At 38.1% G+C, this 25,206-nt stretch overlaps 1 protein-coding gene across 1 annotated transcript in view; it reads right to left on the reverse strand.

Annotated features, from left to right (window-relative positions):
* HELZ (helicase with zinc finger) overlaps positions 1-25,206 on the reverse strand; it is an 85,152-nt gene that overhangs the window by 54,644 nt on the left and 5,302 nt on the right. The window contains exons 2-8 of the mRNA XM_084298263.1: positions 13,554-13,781; positions 11,721-11,757; positions 8,264-8,388; positions 5,359-5,415; positions 4,672-4,720; positions 4,169-4,244; positions 950-1,148 (exon numbers count right to left, since the gene is read on the reverse strand). Of these exons, the coding sequence (XP_084154389.1) occupies positions 950-1,148; positions 4,169-4,244; positions 4,672-4,720; positions 5,359-5,415; positions 8,264-8,388; positions 11,721-11,757; positions 13,554-13,763 (753 nt within the window). The 5' untranslated portion in view covers positions 13,764-13,781. The remainder of the gene's footprint in view (positions 1-949; positions 1,149-4,168; positions 4,245-4,671; positions 4,721-5,358; positions 5,416-8,263; positions 8,389-11,720; positions 11,758-13,553; positions 13,782-25,206) is intronic.

Consider the following 25,206-nt stretch of genomic DNA (forward strand, 5'->3'; position numbering starts at 1 on the left):
GCAAGTCCTGTGTTGGAATTAAATAAAATATGTGCTACTTCAGAGATAAGCAATACAAATCCACTAGATCATACTATGTAAGAAAAGAGTACAACCATTTATGGACAATTAACCACAGGACTTAATTTTCAAAATCCAACTTAGTTGTAGATGTTTAAAATAGAACATGATTTCATATGGAAAGAAGGATCTGATGCAATGAGGCCCAAAGACTATTTCCAGAAGACCCCAGATCTCAATGACATCAATGAGAATTCTAGAGACACCAGGAAACTAGAATGAGGCTTTCTACTCATTAATCCATTTTGCAGGAAGTCCACTCTTCCCAGACTTTAATCAACAATAGATGGACCGAAAACTCCTTAGGGTCAGTGGTAAGTAGAGCTGGTCGAATGTCGCAAAAACATTATTTGGAATTCCCAACAGCTGCTGAGTTTGATCATAGCCATACCCCTCGCTCTTCAGGATTCAAACTTTTTTGAACATTGGGGATTGGCTGTTCTTCATAAAAGTGCCTGTGGCTACAGGCAAAGAAAAAGGAGCCATGCACAAACAGTATTGTCCAGAAAGTCATGAAAGCTTCACCATTTATTGTTCTCTGGTTTAAAAAGTTTTGCTATCCAGTCAAAGAACAGAAACAATACCATGAGACTTGGCTGACTCATCCTGCACTGGGAATAATACATATGTAAAACGAACACTGATTAATCCACAAGCTGTAATTCACAAACTCTTCCTTGAATTCCTGAAAAGAATAAGTACATTTGCAGAAATCAGACCAAGTCTCTGGTATCTTTGCAAGACACAGGGCAGGACGGAAAGGGGAGCAAATTGGTTTGACAATTTCTTGGTAATGAGTAATTCGACCAGCTCTGATAGTAAGGGCCAAAAACAGGCTCATCTGTTAGTTTTAAATATGAGCACATAGGGAAGTAGTATATTTTCTTACCACTTTCTCAGGAGATAACGAATTCATCCATTTCTCAATCAAGGTTTCCATATAACTGCCCGAACACTGTTTGTTTTCCTTCTGCTGTTTTAATCTGATCAAGCGGGAAGCATATCGTTTTTGCCATTCTGTTAGCTCTTCCTGGGAATGTGCTGAAGTACACTGTGCACCGTACCTGCAGATCCCTTGCTCTAAAAATCTACATAAAATAGGAAAAACGATTATGCCTTGAATGTTTTGGTCTCCAATTAAAAAACGAAATTTATCAAGATTTTACTTTTAAAGCCAGAAGGACATTCTTGAAGTCTCTCTCTGAACTAAAGGCAGTTCTAGTCCATGGGAACTAATTTGGAAATATATAAATGTACACAGCTTTTTGTAAGAGAGGCAGCAGCCTCTCTTACTGCTAAGTAAAGTATATCAAATTTCTTTGAAACATATGGGGACACAAGTCTTCTCACGAAATTTCCAGCTTCAAAGAAAAATAATCAAGTGTTTGTACAGCAATTAAAATGATGAGATCATGGACCATCCCTGAAATTGCTAGGCACTGTATTAACATGAATAAAATGCTGTAATAAGGGAAGATACAGCATAATTGCCTCCAATAGTTAATGCTATTAGCTGTTAAGTGCTCATTCAGCAGTTTTTCCCAGAGCAACAGTGACATCACGTGGTCTTTTCTATTAAATACACCTACACAGAAATGATCTCTCAAGGAAAAGGTTTTAATCCTCTTGGTGAAGAGTGCATGAGTCTAGAAGATCTACTCCTTAAAGAGGTTCTGGATTTGTTAAAAAAGTCCATTTTTCATGTAATAACACATGCTGTTGCATCAAAATTAACAATATTCCTAATGTCTATGCACAATTTAAGCATTCTAGTTCTCAGATTCTCAGAATTTATTGCAAATGTGGGCCAACTATTACTTAAACGCCTATATAACTTATGAACTACTTTTTACAATTAGAGGCTGCATGAAATTTAAAAAACACAAGGCAGTATCTGCACTTTCATCATTCTTCAAAAGTGAAGCCCTTAAAAAACAGATTGCAAAACAAATAACAAAATGTTCTTTTGCTTGTTTTCTTCTGTTTTGCTTTGTTTTACGTAAGGTACTCAGGAAGCATTGGAGATACAGACCAGGCCAGTAGGGTTTTGGTTTGTGTGTTAATGTAAGCATCACATTTATAATAAATAAAGTCAGGAATCCTGATCTCTGTCAAGATATTAAATTGATGGGAAGTCTGTAAACGCATCTATATTTGAATTTCACATAGACACCAATATATATACTTATATTAAGAACCTCTTCCTACACTGATGATTTACTGCAAAAGCAAAAGGACCAAGACTCCAAGACTAAATGAATACAAAAGTGAGCACCCCACATCAAAGAACATAGCTGAACATCATCAGTGACTGAATAACCTTTCCACAGTAAACATTATTATGTAATGTAAAATATAATGTGAATTAGAATGTGACTTTGAGCTATCTGACAAAAACAAATAATACCTGACTATGACATGAAAACCTTGCAGCAAAAATACTTGGATAACCAGGACACACTTGTATCATTGATTGTAATTTGTTTTAGCATACACATTTCTTAAAGGAATGGTGTAACTATTCAAAGGTTTAAGCACCCAAATGGCAAATAAAATAAGCGTGATATATACTATGTTATTACTAGAGGTGTTCTCAAGCTATGTTGCTTAATATATTTTAAATTAAAATATTTTTCTTGGTAGTCAGTTTCAATGTTGTATTGCACATTTTCAAATTCAGCACTGCATTGATGTATTAAAATGCTAAAGTACAATTATGATCTTTATGCCCCAAAGTAAATGGAGCACAAGCATAAAATAAATTGTTGACCTGTTCTTATTAGCTATCCAGCAGACTTTAAAATGTTTTTCCTTTTCATTATTTAATAAGAAAGCATATTACCTTAAAAAATTGTCATCATTATGCAAATTTTCCAAATTTTCAGTGTTAATAGACACTTTGTTTTCCCCTAAATGCTTAGTTTCTTATTTAGTACAGCTGCAATTCTGTAACTTCATTATCCAGAATAAATACGATGTACTCCTACTGCTTTATGACACACAGGGGAAAAATAAACCACAACTTCAAAAAATCCATATTCAGTACTTGTAACTGCCCCCTTATAAGGAAGCTAAAATATTTAATCCATGGTTGGAATGCTACTGTTCATCCAGATTTGCTGAGTAAAAGCACATCCTTCTCACTGTAAACATAAGTAGTGTGCATAAGAAGGTAACCAGTAAAGCTAATCACAGCTTTCGTGGAAAAATGTTTCAGAGCAGAGGTTGGAAACATGGTATGGATGCTGCTCAGACAGTCATCATGAATTTTTTATATATATTTTTTTTAAATGTCAATTATGCATAAGATCTGCTAAAAGTCAACAGCTGGCAGGATTTAGCAACGCTAGAAAATCACACCCAATTTCAGCAGATTCAGTTGCATCAACTAAAAAGCAAGTCAGATTGCTACCCACGTTGATAATAAGGTATAAGTTACAGATATGGCAGAATGAAGTGCACAATAATTGTTTTTCACCGTATGTATTAACTGTAACTACTTATGTAAGTAATACTGTGTTATCAATATAAACCACAGGAAAATTTGACTAGTGGACTGAAAAAGAGAAGGAGAAGAAACTTCAATACAAGCACAAGCACTTGGACTTTCAGCAAGACAATTCACCTCTACATATACGAATTTAGGCAAAATGGACATAATGAGATCCGGAGGGAAACTGCAAACATTACTTTTATCTGAAGATAGACCTCATCTACTCATCCTACTTCTCCAAAAGCATGCACCCTATCTACTGTCAAAGTATACTTCACTGCACTTCAGCCTGCTAACGATGCTGTCTGTGGAAGTGAACTTGTCACATCTCTGAAATTATACAAATTAGAAAAGGGAGGGGAGAAAGATACTGCCTTGTCACTAGAAAAATGTTGCTCAAATTACTCCTATGACAACAGAGTGAGTGATTTCATTTTAGAGAAGAAATGAGGTGCCTCTGCATCTACTGACCCATCCAAAAACCTGTGAATTAATCAACTCCTGTTCTAACAAGTACCTTCATGTTCCTAACCTCCTAATCATTCTGTTAGCAGCTTAATAAAGAGGAAGTGTTATGATGCCTTAGAGAATGTTGGTATAAAGCATTCAATTTACCTTTTACATAGTGTATATTCTTCACTGCTTGTGACTCCTCTGGGTGGAGGGCGGAACTGCCAGCCATCCCGGGACCCTGCGGGGTAGTCAAGAGTCAGGTTACTTGTCCAATAGCCAAGTATTTATGAGTCTGATAGTAACTGTCCAGGGAACCATGTCTTTAAACATGAACCCAAACTGTATTCACAAGAAAAAACATCCACCAAAAAAGTCTACTCCCTAACAAATTAATTTAGAACAAAGAATTAAAGGGTATGAAGGCAAGTTTCAAAGATTTTGCAGAATGAAGCAAGCTCTGTTACAACACTTTGACCAATAAATAGAAACTTTTGCCTTCAAATTCAAACGATTTGAACACAAATTCTACCTCTGTCCCCAGAGTTCATCGAGATAAACAGTCAAGCCTGCTTTCTCCTTTCTGACTGTTATCCAGTGCTAAACATTCAAGAATCTTCAAGTCCTCTCACCACAAGATGAAGCAGCTTTAGAAATGATTTACATACCTTCTTCTAAATCTTCTACATGATATCCTGATGGTACTTTACCAGCTGCCTACAATTATTAAAAAAAAAAATTGTAAAGAAGCACAAAACAATTTCATCAATAAGAACAACTTTGGCTTCTTTGCTTTCAAAAACGTGTTTCAGAACAATCAATAAAAAGCATTCAGAAGTCTGACATCACTTCTAGTTACAAAAATATTTCCTAACTATTAAATTGCTACCATTGATAAAAGGATTCTGACAGGAACACTGAGTCCACTCATCTTTAAAATAAAACTTTAGAGGGTTCCACTCTGTGATCATTTTAACATGGACTGCAATCAAAATTTAAAAGGTCAGAAGCCTAAGCGGTACTGAGATGTCTTTCATCTTTCAATTTACATTAAAAGTAAAACCCAAATCAATGAGAAAAAGACAATACCTAAATAATATACTTTAAATGCTTTGAATTCTTTCTACTCACTACTTCAGCCTATCAGCATGTTTCACTGTTTTTTCATATATCATGCAAAACTGGGATGAAAAGCAGCTGAAAAGGTAGGTGGTAAAGACCAACACACCAGTGGAAACAACAGATCTGAACCAGTATGTTCACAGCAAGCCCCAATCTCCCAGGACACATCAAAACAAGCTTTTCAGCTGCATCTGCTACTACTCATTATTTTCCAATAAAGTGCTCATTATTACCTCTGTTTCTGCAAGAAGTGTTTTCAGTCGTGTCAGATCTTTAGTTACCATCCCGTTCTGGGGGGACAAGGGGAGGAAGAAAGAACATTAATTTATCAACCTCAAACTTTCACATATATTAAACAACAGCAAGAAAGTTCATTTCCACCACCAAGGAGAAGGGCAACAAGGAAACATGAATTTGATTTACAGTACACAGTTTTAAATGACATACTACTACATAACACTGAGCAAACACTACGGTGAAAAAGGTGAATTTTACCATGGCCAAACACAGCACCAGATTTGCAGCGAATATCAACATAGGACAAGCATATGCAGAACAATTTGGAAAAAAAAAAAAAAGAAAAAAAAAAACTCTTACGAAGTTTGGCTACCACCCAACACAAGTATTAATAGCTACAATGCTTATTAAATGCTATCCTCCAGAGCAATACTCTGCACACGAGGCAGCCGTGGGGGCATGATAGCCCGATGGACAGGGTCTCTATGCTCTACATCTATACTTTTAGCTGCCAGCCTGCTGGGTGACCTTAAGCAAGTCACTTCACATCTCTATGCCTCAGTTTTCCATCTGCTAAATGTTGATAGTAGTAGTGCCTGCCTTTACACAGCACTTCATAAGCTACTGACAAAAAGCACTATACATCAGCCATGTGCTGCAGTTACTGAAACACTTCATCTCTGAAGGAATCGATAAACTGAACTGTCACTGCCGGTGCAGCAATGGATTCACTTCTTCTTAAGGATGTATTTCACAGATTATCGATTTCTACTGTTTCATAACTCTGCTCTGATGTAGACTGGGTCGTTTTCAGAGCTTTTACTAAAAAGCAAAGATAAGCCATTTAATGAAAAATAACTGCAGACCCAAGCACATCTGAATTAAGTTCTTTCAAAAGTCAATTTAGCTGAAATAGATAGCTAGTGTGCAACAATTTCACAGTCATATAAGGCAAAACTTGGAAGAAAAGAATCTAGATCTGTGTTTTTATTTCAAAAACTCATGCAAGACTTTAATCAAGTCCCACTGCATGTGCGAGATTTCTCCACGTTTTGACTGTGGTGCTACTGAGCAGCAAAAATTACTGAAAATTTATACACTTAAAAATTCACACACTCAGGTTTTTTTCAAAGTGATTTTTCACTTCTTCAGCAGAAAGGTTGCAAACTGAACGTGCTGAGCTTAAATGTATTAATGCATAAATAAAGTTACCAAGAATCATTTTCTTAAGTCACTGGGGAGGAAACTGGATGGATTCCAGCTCTTCAATAAATTCATTCCAAAACTTTGTTTCATTTCTCCTCTCACACACTGACAGAAGTCAGTAAGTTAGTTTCTGATTTTAATATTCCCACTGAAAACAGCGTCTAATGACCTAAAGGTTGTAAAAACTTCTTAAGTTTTGCTTTGGGAAAAAACTCTGGAATTATATATGAAGATACCTTTCTTTACACAACAATAGCTCAAAACAAGCCTGTGCAACACCGCACATTTCCTACGATAAGGAACTTTTGGCTAGTTTACTGATATTTTTTTTTCTGAAGGCAAGTTTCCTTTGATCTTGCTAGCAATTTTTCAATGAAACTTTTTTTTTCATTAGAAAACAGCAGCCAGACAGAGGAAAATCTTTTATTTACATAAAAATAACTACCAGCAGGGGATGGAGAAAGAGAAGAAAAAAAATCAGGATGTATTCTGGACAGACAAACAGAACACTCCCTCAGAATCACCCCACTGATTAAGTTAAGCACCAAGACAATTTCAGCTCATTTCAGGTCCTTTTCTAGGTGAATATCTAATTACTGAACTGCACAATCATTCAGTGTTTCTGTATCTTTTGGCTCAATTAATATTTTTTACAGGAAAAAAAGATAATTCATAAGTATCTCATCAGGAAATTGATTCTGTATAACTTATGAAGCAGCAACACAACTCCTGTAACGTACAGAAAAAAATACAAGTTGCGTTTAACTAATACTGAACATGCTAGATCTTTAATCACTTAGCAATGTGTAATTACAAGGCAACATTTATGCATTGATACACCTCAAAAGCAAACTCATTCTCCCCGCTTTTACTTCCCAACATCCCATTTCAAGGTAATGGGCTCTCCTACAATTTCTGATGTCACTTCCACATTCCTCAGTCTGACAAGAGCTGCTCTTGGCTGTGCTATGACCATTTTTCTGGATTTAGCACCACCAGCAGTTCATGGTGAAGAACTGCTTATTATTTAACCTACATTACAGAAATTAAAAGGATATTATCCTTTGGAGACTTACATATGTCCTTACTTTTCCCCATGTGAGTAGTCACACAGGAGTCAAAACTGTTAATTACATGTATGGGGTTAAGAACATCCTTGAACTGTCAAAGCTTGTAAAGGTAACATAGAAGCTTTAAACTCCAACCTTCCTCTTGTCTTGAAATGCAAGGCTTTCTTGTTTTCTTTGTTTTTAACCCTGATAAGCTTTTCTTTTTCTTAAAACTTATTGTGAGCTACCTATTTAATAATCCTAGCAATATTCTTTCTGCTTCAAAGGCTGAAGTTATTAAGCGCACACAAAATCGTGTCAGGTGCAATCCAAACAAAATAAAAGTTTGAAGTTTACATTGCCCAAATACACAAATTATTTTGCACTTCTTCATGATTCAGAGCCAACAACCAAAAAAACTTTTCAAAATTTGTACCAACTCCAAAACACTGGCAATGCAACAACGGTATCCTTATTAAATATGCATGCCCATGGACTTATCTTTGTCTTTTCAATAAAAAAACATTTTTGTTGCAACCTGTCAGTCAAACACATGTTCAGAAGTTTGTTATTAAATACATCCAAAAGAAAAAAGGAAACAGAAAACTGCTTTCTAAGTTCCATAGCTTACAGCAAACACACTTACCAGTGATTCACCCATCAGTGATTTGGAAAGAACATTAGACACAATTTGCAGCTTCCCTTTAAGATGCATGCAGCAGAGCACTGCACGGAAAGATCCATCTCCCTTGGCCAGCCCCTCTCCCAGCACTGCAACACAAATCACCAAGTATTAGCTTCATCACAGCATGCATTTAAATAAAGCCTACAGCTTTCCTTCACCTTTAACATGAAAATAACGTCTGAAATTTGAGTTAAGTCCGTGGCTTCTGTGAAAGACACAGCTTGGATGGAAAGGAAGCATTACTTACTCATGCCTAATATTAATTTGAAACTTGTCTCACACCATCTAAGAAATGTTGCACATGAGCTCAAAAAAAAGGTTGTAAGGTTTACATGCTAAAATAGACAAAAATTAAATATGGGAATGGTAAATTCAAATATCTGACGCAGACACAAAGGACCTCCTCTTCACAGAAAGGGTACAAAAAAAACAACCAGCAACCAACAACCTTTCAGTAACACAAACATGCTCAGGAAGATCCATTCATGCTCACAAAAAGCATGCCCTGTAGTTTCCAAATATAGCTAACCTCCTCGTGGTCAATTCCTGTTACTTTAAAAGGGCTTTTATTCACTTATGCTGTAAAGTGCAGGATATAGGAACGATTGTTTGAGTCCAGAAGTTTACAAGCTCCATGTAACAGAAAACTTTCCTAATGTTTTCTAGCACTGGATCAGATAGCTAGCCAAACAGACACTTTCACTGACACTTCCAATAGTGAAAGGATTTATTTCATGATACAGTCGGGCTTCAGACAAGGAGGCATAACACTTAATCATGTGTATTAACTGTCCAGAAAAAGCAGTGCCTTTCTGAGCAACTAAAAGGCTAGTAAAGTTACGCATGTGAGTTGAAAAGGAGCCTGGGACAGTTGTTTAAAATTAAACAATTAAAATATGTATTAGTGTTATTGCAGGCAACATCAACATCTGTGTTTACACTGCTACTCATGCAGACCTTCGATGCAAACAGCTTGTTTTAGTACTAACAGGAATCTTACATCCAACACATCTTCAGCATTACATTTTAGAATAAATCAAACTCCTCACTCAACAGACCTCGTGTCATTAACAAAAAAAATCTCATGAAACAACAGAAAAAAACATAGTTACACAAAAACACATAAAAACAACCAGACATCCCTTCAAATCGAAATGGTAACTAAATGCTGTTTACAAAGCGCCACAAAGATTACTCTGAATTCACCACTCTGATGATACTGACCACAGTTCCCAAAATAGAGCTTGCTTCCCAAATCAGAAGCAGCAGCACCAGAAATAGCTTTAGCATGTCGGGCAGTTTGCTATTTTAACCTCAAAGACTAGATGTCCAATTATGATATTTCGTAGCATTAACCACCCAGTACTACCAAGTTAAAACATGCAGTTGCGTATAAAAAGTTACAACACACAAACTAATTTATTTTGTTAAGAGATTTGTGGAATAATTTAACAGATTCTAAGTTGTCATCATTCCTTAAAACAGTGCAAGCACTAAGGAACATGTATTTCTCAATTTATTCCAAAACGTATTTATCGTTCAAGGTTAAAATAAAATAGTCACAGGAATGCAACACATCAAGGCTTGTAAGAAGATGGGACAGCAGCTTGAATAAAAACATTCTCTTTAAAAAAAATTGTAAGCATCAAGGAAACACAGTTAGTCCATATTAAGGTTCTTTCTTCCCAAGGATATTTCAAAGAAAACTAAACCCAAGAACTTTCAGGATCATAAACGATACAGATACTCATCAAATGCTGGGCTACAATCAATAACAGCACAACACAGGAAACCCCAATCAAATTGTTAATTTTTTATTTAACCAGTACATAAATACACAACCACACTTTTTATAGGGAAATAATATGGTGTGAAGCTGACAAATGTCTTCAGTTTTAGATCTGGAAAAAATAAGTGCAGAACATGCTGGGATGAATTAAGGAAATTAACATCACACTGGTAACAATTCGTTGTTGCTTATATACATTTGAAAGCCAGTTTCTCTACTTTTTTCAGATTAAAAAAGTAGAGATTGGTGTTCCTATTCCACTCACTTCTACGTGCATCCAGCAAAAGAAAGAAAAAATACAGTTAATGCTACTGTTCCTTTGAGATACTGACTTCTGACACACATGCCAAGAGAAGAAAAAGGCTCCACGGATGAATGTCAGCTACCCTTATGACAAACCCATCAGATCTCCTCAATGAGAACACTATTCATTAAACAGAATCCTACTTCCTACCTCCTTTAACCACCATTCATCTTCCCATATGTCTCTCTCCGACTTTTATTTGCCACCATAAAAGACAACTGTGAGGTTAGTCAGGATATTGCACCCTTGGCACATATCAACAGCTAGAACAAGAAGCAGCTTTAAAGACAACAAACCTATTTTAGGAATGGCATTGATTAAGCGATGTTCAGCCTTTTAAAATTTGTTTAAATGTTTTCTATGGGGAAAAATTACACCTACTGAAATTACATTTACTTTTCCTACTTATGCTTTGTGAACCATCATAAGCAGTCTGCAGACCCCCACAAACTCCACAGCCTATGACTTAGCATCAGTGAAAACAAATGCACTTAAAAACAAAACAAGCAAACAAACAGAAAACCACCACAGTGTGAAGGCTTTCACTGCTAGTGCAGGAATGTCACAAGAGTAATCACACAGTCCATGCAACAGAACTGTGGCTTCAGGAAATTTCCTTTAAAATTTGTGAATAGTTAAGGAAATAAAAACTGAAAGGTGGGATCTGCCCCGCTTTTCCTTCCAAATCTAACTGATAAATTCTGACCCAATGTTTACCAAACTCAGCAGAGTCCTCACTAAGTATTGAGTCACTTTCACTATAAATCAGTTACAAAATATTAGCAAGGTTAATTCCTTTAAAAATACCCCAATTAAACAAGGCATCATAACATGGAAGACACAACTTAAACGTGACATTGCCACACATTTGGAACCTTTAATAGCATGTATGTAAGCACATATATGATGTAAGTACATCATTCCTTCTCCTCCTCCCCCCAAATCAGCACCTGAAATACAAACCTAAATATCAACCAATGCCCCTAGGAAGGAAGATGGAACAAGCAGTTGGCTTTACCACCCTAAAAATCCAAACACTATCAATCTGTCCTATATCTGTACGCTAAAATATCTATTGGCCAAACGGTACCCTTATGCCAAAGGCAGCTGTATTTTAGTTCTGGTACTTGAACGTAAGTTACAAAATTGTGAGATCTCCTTAAAAAAATAAAGTAGAAAAAAAGTATTATAAAACAGATACACAATTTTAAACTAGCAAAACATCCATTGTTAGCAAACTAACAAATCTGGGCACCAGATTTTAAAATTCAGACAACTGACTGTAATTTAAAACACTAAGGAATAAAAGAAAGAAAGAAGCATACCATGCCTACAGTCTTCATCTGCTTGCCCATACTTTTTCTGAAAGGTAAAACACGAAAAGTTTAAAAATAGCATTATTCCAGTTAGCACAAACAACTACATGCTTCAACTAGAAGTTTCTTAAAACTTTTAAGAACCCATTACCTCGATTTTTTCCAGGGTAGAACATGTAAAGAACATCAGTCACATGTCAAATAAAATATAATGAATTCTTAGAAAGCTGACCTTTTCCTCAAATTCTCAGCATTTGGACATTCTAAAAGAGGTACATGAATGTGCAAAGGTATATGCTTATGTATGTATTTTGTAGGTGGTTCACAACACCTAGGAAAAAATATAAAAATTTTCTTTCTAGACACTGTTTTTTACTAGTACACTGTTGTACTAGTACACTGTTGGCATTTGTAAGGTATACTTTACTTTACTCTGTCTTATCAATGGTGATTTAAAACAATACTTCTTTTAGTAAAAATAAGAAGGAAAATTAAGATTTTTTAAGAAAAGAGTCTTTAAGTATCTATGTAATCCAAGTCTTTAATGAAAAGATTTTGATTACAAGAATTTTCCAAAGCCCCTAACAGCTTACTGCAACAAATTTCACTATGTTGAACATTCAGACAAGTGCCTCATAACATTTTCAGAGGCATCCAGGTCAGAAATGCAGAACTGCTAAGCCTCTAACCGTATCTTACCCTATTTAAATAATTTTGAGAAGTCAATCTGTAGTAACACAACTTCCAATTTAAAAAAACACCTTAGTTATTACTGCATTTTCCCCCGAGGAGCTATACTATAGGTCACATTTTAATTTACAAAGTTTTCCAATTCTCATTTTGCACACAGAATAGTCAAATTCAGCAGCTGTCTATTTAAAGAAAGTTTAAAAATGCTGCCTAATCAGATGGGCATGACTTCATTTAAAGCTGCCCAGAGAGGTCTTACAACTTGGCCACACTTCACCATATGGGATGGAATTGTTCATACCCATAGTATGTGAAGATTCAGGGTGGAGAAGGCCCTGTAAACTTGTGATAACGTTCTCAAAACAGAAGGGTAAGGAAAAATGTAGGTTAAATCACATTAATCACTCTAACATCCTTTCCTTTAAGGAGCTGTAGCACTCTAGAGCATTCAAGGAAGGTAATGTTTTTGGTTAATGGATTCACCTAAAATTCAGGGATATGCTTCTTGCCTTGACTTTACAAAACTTCACAAAGCTCACAGTTCTCACATTTCTATTAAAAACCTGCCAGAGACTAAAAGTTACATCTTTCACCAGACATGCTCTAGCCTAGCAATGGAAAGCTAGTATGTGATCAAATATTAAAAGACTACTGTTAGGCTATGCAAAGGCAGCTAAATTAAGTATGAACTGGTTGCCTGAATTCTGGTGTTTCTTAATGTTTTTTTGAACATCTAGAGTTGTAACCTGAATTTAATGCTCTTTAAAGATAAGGTAATTTGGTACGTAATTCAGCATAATTATATGAACATAAAGTAATACTCTAAAACCAGTTATTTTTCCTTCCTGGAATGTATTTACGGCTGTTGGGTTTTTGTTGTGTTTATATATATTTATTTTATTTTATTTTTCTCCATCCTTTTAGGGAACTGTGATTCAGACCCAAACTATTTAGAGGTCCCAATCTTGAAAAATAAACAGATCGGAGAAAACTACATGACAGAATCCTCAAACATGTTCTAGCAAGAAGAATTCTGTGGCAAACCAACATGCCAACTACAGGCAAATGCTGAATTTTACTTAAATCCTGATGGCACAAGATACTCGATTGTTCTTTCCAGTTCGCTAGATACTATGAAAGAGTCACACTCACAAGTTGTAAAAAGGAAGCAATTCTATACAGAAGAGTCTCGATTTTGATGCGGTCGATTTCTGCCTGGCATGCCTCCGGGAGGTGAGCTGGGGGGTACTGGCTGAGGGAAAGGAGTGCCTCTGTGCAATGCTTCACTGCCACTTCATAATCCTGCTGCTTAAGGGATTCACATGCTTGTTCACATGACTTCTCTGGTCTTCTGTCTGCCATGACTCAGGGACAGAAATCCTAGAGTGGGGGCAGAGGGGATGACAAAACGTTGGTTAGCTGCATGATGGCAGGGACAAGTCGCCAACCAACTTCCGATCCCACCTCAAGGTGCTGCGGCACATCCCCGCCGGTGTATGCCACCTCCGCTCCCTATCCCCCTCTACCTGACCTCTTCCCACTCTTTTCTCCATGCTCCTACCTCCATCCCTCCTGGCTCTCAGTTCTGAGTCTAATTCAAGACCACAGTTAAGCCCATGACTGCCTGTATGAAAGGAAGCAGTGGTTTTACAGCTTTACGCGCTTTGCTGGTGGGTCTTCACTGCGAACACAACTGCTATTTTGGATACACCTCGTCCATCCCTTCCCTGTTCCCCAACTCCTGCTCTGGCAGCCCCCTTTGCTCCCCCAGCATCGCTGTCCCACCCGAGGGTGAGCCAAGGCACAGGACAGATGAGCACGGATGGGATGTCAACAGCAAAACTCCATCAGGGGCTTTGTTTTCATGTCTGAGCAAACCCTGCCACACCGCCACCACCTCCGCGCCCCTCGCCAACAGAATTTCTTGAATAATTTTAAAGTTAATATTGGGGTGGATGAGAGGGGAGTGAAGCAATTGTGATACAAATCCATATAGAGACAACAGCATCCACCAATAAACTCTGACAAGCGGTTATCCACAGCCCGAACCACCAGTAGAAAAGCAAAACCCTTCCTATAATCCCCGTCTAGATTACCCCTTCATTGATATGTTTAAATAAATGTTGTGTCTCTAGAGACACTTCAGAGCTGACTTGACAAAAACGTGTTCTGGTAACTGAAAGAAGAAAACTCAAGAGTTCTCATGTGGTCTGCTAAGAAGCAGCACACTATCAATCTTCATGATGATCCATCAGCTGTTCCGGTCATTGAAAATAACTAAAATAACTCTCCCTTCAAAAGTCCGTTGCTAAAGACTTGCTTTATACTTCATATTGGGATATTTTTAAGCATTCTAAGATCAAGTAAATTTAAGAAGTCAATCCGATAGTCAAATAAATACAAGTTTCATACAAGAAAACCTCTTCATTATCCCACTTTTCTCATTAACACATAACTAAGCCAATATACAGTAGAAACATTCACAAAAAGTTTGATTTATCCTATGACAGTGTTCTATGTGCTCGACACCATTCCTAAAACTTGATTTTCAGCATCACGCCACAAACATGCAAAGGAAATCTGATTTCTGCAGACTATTTTGACTGAAACCATGTTCTCTTTTACAACATTTACATTGATGGAGATGAGAATTTTTTACAAATCTTCCCCAAGGTGGAGGAACACAAGCATGAAGTAGGTTTTGCATTTCTGTGTGTGTGAGAAAAGTCATTTACGGAGTAATTATATTAACATTAAAAGCACTCAGTTGGATCACTTAAACAAGCACATATTTTTAATTATACAAATGTTAGGTATTGTTATACTGTTTATGCAAGGATCCTTTCTACATATAACTAAAAATTTTACTAAAATTTGATGCCACAGAATTTTACAAACTTAGGGTTTCCTTCCCAGTAACACAAGAGTTAATCGATGTTTTTCTCACATGCTTTGTTTTCCTCCTAGGGGACTGAAAAGAGAGGATTTCATGAACTCTGCTGTATTTTTGATTTCCTCACTTCCCGGCTGACATAGAACCAAAATTCCTTTGACCAGAAGTCTCCGCAGAGCTTCTGTGTGTTTATTCCAGCAGAAGTATTTATACACACATCCTACCCTAACGGACCTGGCCAGCGTAACCAAGAGGCATTTGGAAGCTGTGCTACCCAGCCCTTCTTCCCCAGCATGGCACCATGTTAAAAAAAGGAAAACATGATATTTATCAATCGTCCCATATTGGCTGTTTCACCAAATACTGAAGTAGTTCGAGGAGAAGCCAGGTTTTACACCCCCAGCAGTGGCCTACTGTACTGCAGAGGCTGCACAACTTCTTTGGTCAATTTGTAGACTTAGAGGGCATTTTAGGGAAGGCAACTGACCTTAACGTGATCCACAGGTTGTGGAGTTCAGAGCAGTCAGGACCAGGCTGTTTGGATAACTGCACTAAACTGAGTCACACCGTCGGTATTTCAGAGTAACTTCAGAGACACTGAAGTCACAGAGCATGGGACATAACAGGCAGGGAGTCACTGCAGCGCAATTTATTTAAAAAAAAGTTAATCATAAAAAAATAGCATGCAGACAACGTAGCCAAAATGATAAATTCATGCTCTCAGATTTCATTTTGATTCCATAAATATCCACACAGACGGACACAAACATACACAGTTATTGGGTATTTGCACTGTCTACTTCAGATCCAGCCCGGCTGCTCTTAAGTTTTCTTTGGGGGCACTCACCTCTTCCCACTGACTCTGAAAACCCATCCTCCTGGCTTGGGTCCCCTGAGCTGTGTCTAATATAGTTACTGAGACTTAAATCGTGTGAATGTGAATTAAAAACATGCTTTTTTAAAATCTTGTCTATTATAGTACCTGACCTACCCATGCTTAAAATTATTTCAGAACATTTAACATTTTGACATCCAAGGAAAGGAGACATTTATTAAGGGAAAATCATTTGGAATTCTACAAGTGTTTCTTGGTTTAAAATTTCAAATGTAAAACTGGAATTTCTACACTCGTTCCAAGAGTAGAAATGATTGCAGATTACATTTGAAAGCAGAAGTGTTACAAGGTCTGTGCCGTATTCCCAACTCTTCGCAAAACTGAGCTAATTACTTATGCACTTCAGTTTTTCTGCCTGTAAAACTGAGATTAAAATCCTAAGCATGTAGCAGAATAAATGTCAGGATTATTCATTTTCTCAAAGCAGCTGGAGAACTGCACGCCAGAAGAGTTGCAATTCAAATTTGAGTAATAATTTATTCTAATAGCAAATTTTAATGCATCTTCCGAATTTTGTGGAAGCAGCAGACAGGCCTATTCCCACTGTCTGAAGCTACACGTCTCAGACAGGTGGACCTACCTTAGAATCACAGCCACAATGTGTTATCAACAGCGCCTTTATCATCAGCAGCCGATTCAAAGCATTTCTCAGCTTTGAATCATCTCACAGCAGTGCCACTGCCTAAAGGAAGGCTCCCGATTTAGGCATTTAATGAGATATTTAAATAACATTAAGCATAGCACCTGCAAATTCTACCTGTAAGCCTCGTGTTGACTGGAGCCATACAGGAGCTGACACAACTCTTCCTCACGAGCTAATCCAGACATTGAACCCTGGCTTTACACCTTGTGCCTTCCAAAAACTCCTTCAGGAGGAAGAAACTGAATGATCTACGTTTCTTTGAAGGCCAAGTCCCATCCAGCTTAACTTCCTCAAAGTATCTGCTGTTCCTATTATTTAGGAGATCTGGTTAATTCCAACAGGTACAACTCAGCCCCTGGTGTTTGTTTTGGTTTTGCTGAGATTTGAGCGGGATTCATTCCCTACTAACGATTTTTGGGAGCAATATTCCTAATGAGCATTTCACCTTCTTCCCAATGAGATTTTGTAAACGAATACAGACAGAGTAACTAAACGCTAATCCCCAAGTAAAACTGCACGTTTCCCCTCCAGATCTGCAGAGGGGGCTGGGGAAGGCCAAAGGGCTGGCTCAGAGGATGAGCTGTGACCAGTGTGATCCAGGCAGCCAGTTAGTGCTACGCTTGGGGCACAGGATGCTTTTCAAGAATGACTCCACAGCCTGATTAGTCCAAGCGCAAACTAAAAATCAGCATGGATGAGAAAATCGCAAACTAAGATTTTAGTATTTCAGAGAGGTTTAACTCGTGACTCTGCACTTTTACGCCACAGTGTTCTGATGGAACCAAAGGATCTGTACACGAAGATAATTGTAAGTTAAAGTAAGTGCCAGTTCCTAAAAAAAAAAAAAAAAAAAAAAATTTCAAACAGATGCTTTTGCAATTCACTGTAAAGCATCTAGCCAGATAACTCCTGCTGTACTTCATAAACAAACAGATTAGAGGGCACAATGCTGTTCCTATTAATGTTATTGGCAAAATTCCCAATGTCTGCCAAGACAGAAGGATCAGATCCAAGGTCTCGCATGCCAAGCTGACAAACAGTAGACAAGTCAGTAAATATTTGCATATTTTAACCAGACATTAACATCTCTTGTAAAGATTTATGCTAAAGCGATGATGTTCAACTTGCAGCCCCACAGTGCGAGGGGTGGGAGCTCACAGGGAGCTGAATTCCGCTTCCAGCACCACATCCTGGGACTCGCGCGCTGAACGGGCCCCGTGGCCATGGGGAACACGGAGGGGCAAGAGCCTCTCCAGCTGCCTCCCATTGCAACGCCAAGCCTTTAAAGAGTTCTGCTGGGAGAAATGAGCACCCAGATATTCCCTGCCAAAGGAATCCCGTTGGCACCCCAGTGCAGGAGAGGACGAGAGGGCTTCCCGCTCCATCGCCTGCTGCAGTCCGGCTGACACAGGCTCCGAGAAAGCGGAGTGGGAATTCAGCTCAGGAAATGCATACAGTGACCACGCTGCTTCCTAGCATGTCATTTGTCAGCCCTTCCCATAAACTGTATGGAAGTTCAGAACGAGTAATAAATCCAGGTAATTCTTAAAGAAGAGCCAGCTGTTTTACCATCGTGTCCCAGCAATTGCTTTTAAGAAACAAGAGGTCTGCTAGATTTATTTTGGAGGCTAGATGCTTTGTCCTTTCCCAATAACTTTTGAACTTCAAGGCCAACGTGAATTTCACAGAAGTCCAAAGGGTCTCAAAGAAGCTGCAAGCCTTAGGAAAAATATGTAACAAGAGACCCAGGATATTAGGTCCACTGGGAGAAAGGAAAATTTACTATTCAGTTTCTTATGGATACAAAGAGATCAGCTACCCCAACAATTCTTGCCATGAGCTGCCATTTACCCAGACAGAGAGTGCTGTTCCAAAATATTGTTTGCTAGTAGAAGAAAAATCTTATTTCTCTTGCCTGTAATAATAAAACCCCCGAACTGCATTCATTAGGTTAGCTGAAGAATCCACCCATTAGTTTCCAGCTTTCACTAAAGCAGTTTCCAAATGTTTTAGACAAGCAGTAAACTTTGCACAACTTTTTGAAACCTGTTTCTGGTAGAACTGAGATGAAAGCAATTCACATATGAAGGCCTCAAAAATGTGCAAATTATTTCCGTAATAGAAGAAATTAATATTTGGGAAGTTTTATAGCTGGTAAAGACACAAGCTTGTGGCTGAAGTCATAAAATTATCAGGAAAAGGCTGACTACATACTTTAATTTACACAGGCATGGAAAGGTCTGGGTTTGTTGTATAATCTGGATTAAGTAAAATACATTAAGTATACTGCACAGCAAAACTGCTGGCTACCTTACCTGTGATCGTGACAACACTACAGTTAAATAAAGATGGGTCACTGAAGTTCATCTATTGAGACTCAGCAAACACGCTGCGTGCGTCAGTCCACATAATAAAGCAGGGAATAATAAACCTATCTACTGCTAAACCACATTATATAGCTGCTCTGGCATCTCTAGTGATCCCTACTTAAGGCATGCCTGTACCTCTACACAGCGTTATGTAATTGTTTTTGTAGTATACTGCAACACCACTCAGCTGCCTTCAGAAGGCTAACAAAGTTATGTATTTACTTTCCTTACGTAAAAATATAGAATAAACTTACTTTGCCTTAAGACAAAAAACATCTTACTGAAGCCTACAAGAAGAAATATAGCACAGAAGCCACTTACAGACATACAGAGGAAAAAAATGCACTTTTCTAATGTCATGGCATAGCCATCATAAATAATCCCACACTCAGAAATCATTTAACGAAGTAAGAGTAGGTAATGATGGTGCACTACGTCAATAAGAAAGACTTAACACAAAACAGAAAAAGGACGGTGCCTCTTCCATGCAGAAAAGAATATTAGAAAAGGTGCTTTTGCCTTTAAAAAAAAAAACAAAAAAAAAAAAAAAACAAACACATAATTGCAGAGTTGTTATGCACCCATGTCTTGCAGTTACGGCTGAAGCCAGCAATATTAGTTCTACACAGCGCTCAGTAATGTACTGCACACCTTACAGAACAAATACAATGTCTCCACCCTTGAGAGAGGACTATCTAATCAGTTTTCTACAGAAACTGAATTACTCTGGTTAATGTTGTACAACTCCAGGCAAAATGACCCTACTTTACATGCCAAAAATGATGCTAAATCTGAAATGGAGCATGCAGAATGAGGAAAGCTTCTTTCAAGGTTTTATTATATAGCATAACAGCAGCAAGAACTCCTGCTACTTTGCCTTTAAAGAACATGATATACTTGAGTTCAGGTGGGGAAAAAAAAAAAAAAGAAAGAATTAAGATGTTTATGATGCCCTCTACTATTAATAACTTCAATTGTCCTTCCTCTTAAAACACACCCAAAAAAATCCACAAAGACAGGACTGTAAATTAGGAGGACAAGGGATCTCTGGCCACATAACTGGAGCCTTGAGCATGATCCTCTAAACTTCATGCATAGAACAAACACCTCCACAGTTATTGGAAAAGGAACAAGCATCTGTGGGTGGTTTACCATTCACGTAACAACAGCACCACAAATATAGCAGCAACTGAGATTAAGAGCAAATGAGTTCTGCATCTGAACCCTCTGTGCTCTTTAAATCACTTCACATACATCACAGATGGTAACAAGTTAGATTTCATTGCACGCCAGTTACCATTTCAGAACAGACATTTCATTAAGTGATTATTAACACCTTATTATCTCTACTAATCTGTTTTCACTTCGGAAGTAGCAGCAAAAAGGACAAACTATACATAGACGGATGGAAGCAGCATGTACACACAGACAACCTGGCTATCTTTGGCTCAAAATCTGAAAATTACCTCCTGGCCTCAGCATTTACAGCCACCTTATCCTCCAGGTGAAGATCCTGAATATCCTCACCTCCTGCATTTCTGGTTTTATGTTTTCAACACCGTTGTCTAAAAGCATTACCTATCTTGATGGAACTAAGCAAAAGACGCAGCAAGTCAAAGCACATCACCTACCCAGCGTGTCTTGACCTCATCAGAAAGCCATCCCTAACTGACAGAGACAAGAGTCCTATTTACACACAACAAACCCAGAAAATGTTGCATACATTAAAATTGTTACAAATACTTCAATACCCAAAAGTTGCGTAATACCAGAATTCTCTACACAAGCTTGTGTTGGCCCTCCCATGTGTCTGCATTACGCTACAGCCCTGAAAGGCCCTACTCAGTCACTACATTTCCCAGTGCCTCCATGATCAGGCAGAGCAGAGGCTGAGGCTTAATCAATGTGTAGTTAAATACTCCAGCATACAGCTTAAGGCCTGATTTACTCCATGCTACTCAAATCTGGTTCTCAGAACTGCATTTTCATGTTTTCATCAGCTTTCCAGTAATGCTTATAAATACTGCAACAAAATATCAGTGTTAAAACATCATTACCCTTCTTTTCCCATTTTTACAAGTAACTGAGACAAACAAAAATATTAAAGCCAAAGTTTCTCTGAATTTCTTACATTCAGATTAAGACAACTAGAAGTGCTCTTTCCCCATCACATCTTCCATGGACTCCTTCATGACTGAAGGCCCAGTGTCTGTAGTGACTTCGGGGAATCGCTGCAGTATTCAGCATTTCTCTGCATCACAACACGGTGCCATTCATCAGAAAAACAGAAAATGAAATATAGCAAAGATATAGCTTAAATGTGAATTGCCTCTTTTTTCCTCCCTATTTCCTACTCCGTGTATTAAAAGCTTTCCAATCTATGCAAACAACAAAATTTTGTTCTACCCAACAGCTGTATTGGCATGATAAAGTAATTCATACGTGTCCATGCAACGGAGCCTCCCTTCCATTTCTCTCTTTCTAACACCAGTGTTTTCCAACCTCAATCTCCTTGCTCAGCCATGCCCGTCTTCACATTTATTCTACATATCCTGCAGATACCTACAATTTGCGCTGTCTAAATCAAGTCACTGCCTCCCCTGGTGCTGCACGAAGATAGAGCGGCAGGAAAGAGGAACTGGCTACTGGGAATACAGATGGGGAATTCTCTGTGCTCTCATTTGTGTCCAAAATCGGACCAGGGAGCGATCTGGCGGAATGCAAAACCCTAGCTTTCAAATTGTATGGAAATCCCGTTCAGCTCGGGATGATATATATTCACTGCAAGGATGATCTTTTAGATTTGCCCAAATAACTAATTTAACCAATGCTGAGCAGATTTTTGCAGGGCTGGTAAGCAGCATATCCTTGGCAGAAATGTCATGCCATAGCATATCTCATCTGTTTGCAAAGCAGAGCTATAGCCATAAGTTTGTTGTTTGTTTGTTTATTTTGTGGGAGGAAGGGGAGTGGGTTTTTTGTTTGTTTTTACTGTGAACAGAAGAATATTTTACTTTTGCCTAAATTTTAGAAAAGACTCAATTATCTTGGCAGAGCCCTTCAGAGCGTCCAGAAACTTAGCTAGAGATAGACACCTACCATGGGAAATCACAACGCAAATAACTAGAATTTGGCAAGTAACACCCGACTGAAATGAGTGAGCATGTAATAGTACATCAGGTAACATGTAATAGGCGGTGCTTCTGCCCCACCTAAAGTTCTTTTGGCTCCTTCATAGAAAATCCTCACGTAAACAATCTTTCATAATAACCGGTTAACAGCAGCAGTTTGTATCCCGTGTATTATTTTTTTTCCATATATGTTCTTACCACTTTTTCTGGGTACAGTTTCTCACACTTATCCAAGATGAGGGCATTTTAATTGAAATATTGTCTCGTGGTTACCATTTTATCCCCATAACAACATCACCAATTACTTACTGTAAAAAAAATGCATTCGAAAAGTAATTTAATCTTTGCTTCTCTTAATGAAATTTACCAGAGAAAAACAAAGGGAAAAATCAGTACAGCAGAGCCAGCTAACTCTCCATGGAGTGGGACCAACCTACAACTCCCAAACTCAAACACATTTTGCAGGAGAGCACAGCATTCATATCCTAAAAGCTGTTTAAAAGATCACAGTCCACAGCTTTTCAAACTACAATCTGCTTGTGGCAGAACCTCTTCCTTCTTAAACACTTGAATAACAAAACGAGGCCTTGTTCCTAAGTGTCCACACATTTCACAATGCAACGTTTAATAACTTTGACCAAAAAAGTGAATGCCATTGATCTGAAGCATTTACACGGTCACGCAGTTACCAATACTCTTCTCCACTGAGTCATAAGACTGCCAAAAGTACTTTTCGAAATATGTCTGCTGTATGAAATACAGCTACATCTGTGCACATATGACTAAACACGTCAATTAATTTTCAAAATGCCAAGTGAGTGCAGAACCCTACCACCAATGAATGCAAGGGGGAGTCAAAGAAGATTCCCAAGCATCATTTCAACATGCAACACATCATATTTATGAATATTTCAGAATCCTAAATGCAACAACGTATGTCACAGAAGTTCTTCCAGGACATTCACTGAACTTGCCACTCACACAGCACAGTCTTACACACTTCATTTGCCAAAGCTCACAAATTCAATCAGTCTCAGAGACAGAAGCAGAATTAGCAGTTCCTAACTTTGTCCTGTGTTCGAGTTTCAGCTTTCACTAATAAACCTGTATTTGGATTTCAGCAATAAAAGTATTTTTAAAATTAGGAAATGATTTACCGCAGTAAATCCTTCCCTTTTTGGAAAACCCCATACAAACTTGCTGGTTTTTCCCCAAAAAAGAAACAGCTCCAAAGCTCAGTGGCTCAATCCAAGCCTTCTCTGCTTAGTAAGGATTTTGTAGTGATGCCGAAAGAGTCTTTTCTCAAGTGTCAAACTTACATTTTCAAACAAGGACTTTCTCCAGTCTCGACACGTCCCAGTATTGCAAAGCACCACATCCATGTCTAAGAAATCTACCTGAAAATCACAGCTTAGTTTGTCAGTGTGAATGCAGCTGCTACAGGTTTATATTGTACGGTTGGATGAATTAAAAAAAAAAAAAAAAAAAACACTAAGTTCATTTTCTATTTGAGAAGCAAAACTCTTTCAATCCATTCAAGAGGCGAAAGAATGCAGAAATCTTCATGCTGAATATCAGTTAACAATGCACGGCGCACAAACTGAACACAGAAACATGCCAGAAGGTTGTGACACAGAACATGGAAGTTTCCTTTCAGTACACTCAAGTGCTCATCACGGCATTACAATGAACTCACATTATTGTAGGACTGAATAATACTGGGACTGAGCTTTCTGATACACGTTCATACAATGCATTGCACAAAAGGGTCGCACCATACCCGATTTAATAGCACAAGGATGCCACCCACAGATACTCCAAACGTCTTTCCCCAAACCGTACCTATTGTGTGATTGTGTGTGACGCTTCTGTTGTGCTGTTTGGGAAGTTCACAGCAGTTACTAACCTTCACCATTAAAAATCACCACCTTTATTGTAAATAACCTTTGAAATCCATCTCTACATGACTGTGCTTCAAATAATAAGGCATAAAATAGCATAATATGGCTAAGCCTGGTTTGGGAAATGGTCTTCTAACTCCATATTTTAATGACATTACCCTCCTGCATCCAGATAATGCTTTTATAACTTCCCTGTTTCCTCTCCTTTAATTTTAACGTTTAATTTTAGAACTCTCCTGAGAATAGGACATGGATTCCCAACTTCTCCTTGCACAGCAAACCCCATAACTGGTATCCAAACCAATGCAAGCTCCCCAGTGGTGTTCACCCTCCTCACTCCTTTTGAAATGAGCTTTAGAGATTCAGCCACGTATTTTAAACTCCACTTGAAGAACAGACATCAGTAGCAGTGAGTAACGATCCTACTGCGGTTAATAGAATAATTCTGACAAAGCTTTGGGAAGGGAAGGAAAAAAAAAAAAACAAAAACAAAAACACAAAACAGCATCTGGCCTAGCCAACCAAATATACACACAACTACAGCCATACAGTAACACCAGTCAGTTCAAACATCAAAACAAGTGTCCTGCACCATTCTGAATGCAACAGTGTCATAAGTATGGCCAAAGTACAGTTACCTCAAAACCATTAGCTCCAAAAACTATAATCAGAACCATAATTTGTGTAATACATCCACAGCACCCAGCTATAACACTGTGCTAGTGCAGATGCAGAAGTATGGTACAAAAACCTTTCCCTCCATGACCTCCCTGTGGAGAGGATGAGAAAAGCCCAACAAATTCTGGTTCCCGGGATGGCAGAGGATCAGTTGCAAGGCAGCAGTCTCGAATCCCAACTGGCTGATGGGGAATTCAGATGGGATGCTTAGGACCTGAAACATACTGCCCGTTTCCCCCCCTATAATATCCCAGGACAAAATGAAATCATCATTTAAAAAATATAGATTATCTTA

The sequence above is a fragment of the Netta rufina genome (assembly GCF_964035555.1).
Source record: "Netta rufina genome assembly, chromosome: 19".
NCBI lineage: Eukaryota > Metazoa > Chordata > Aves > Anseriformes > Anatidae > Netta > Netta rufina.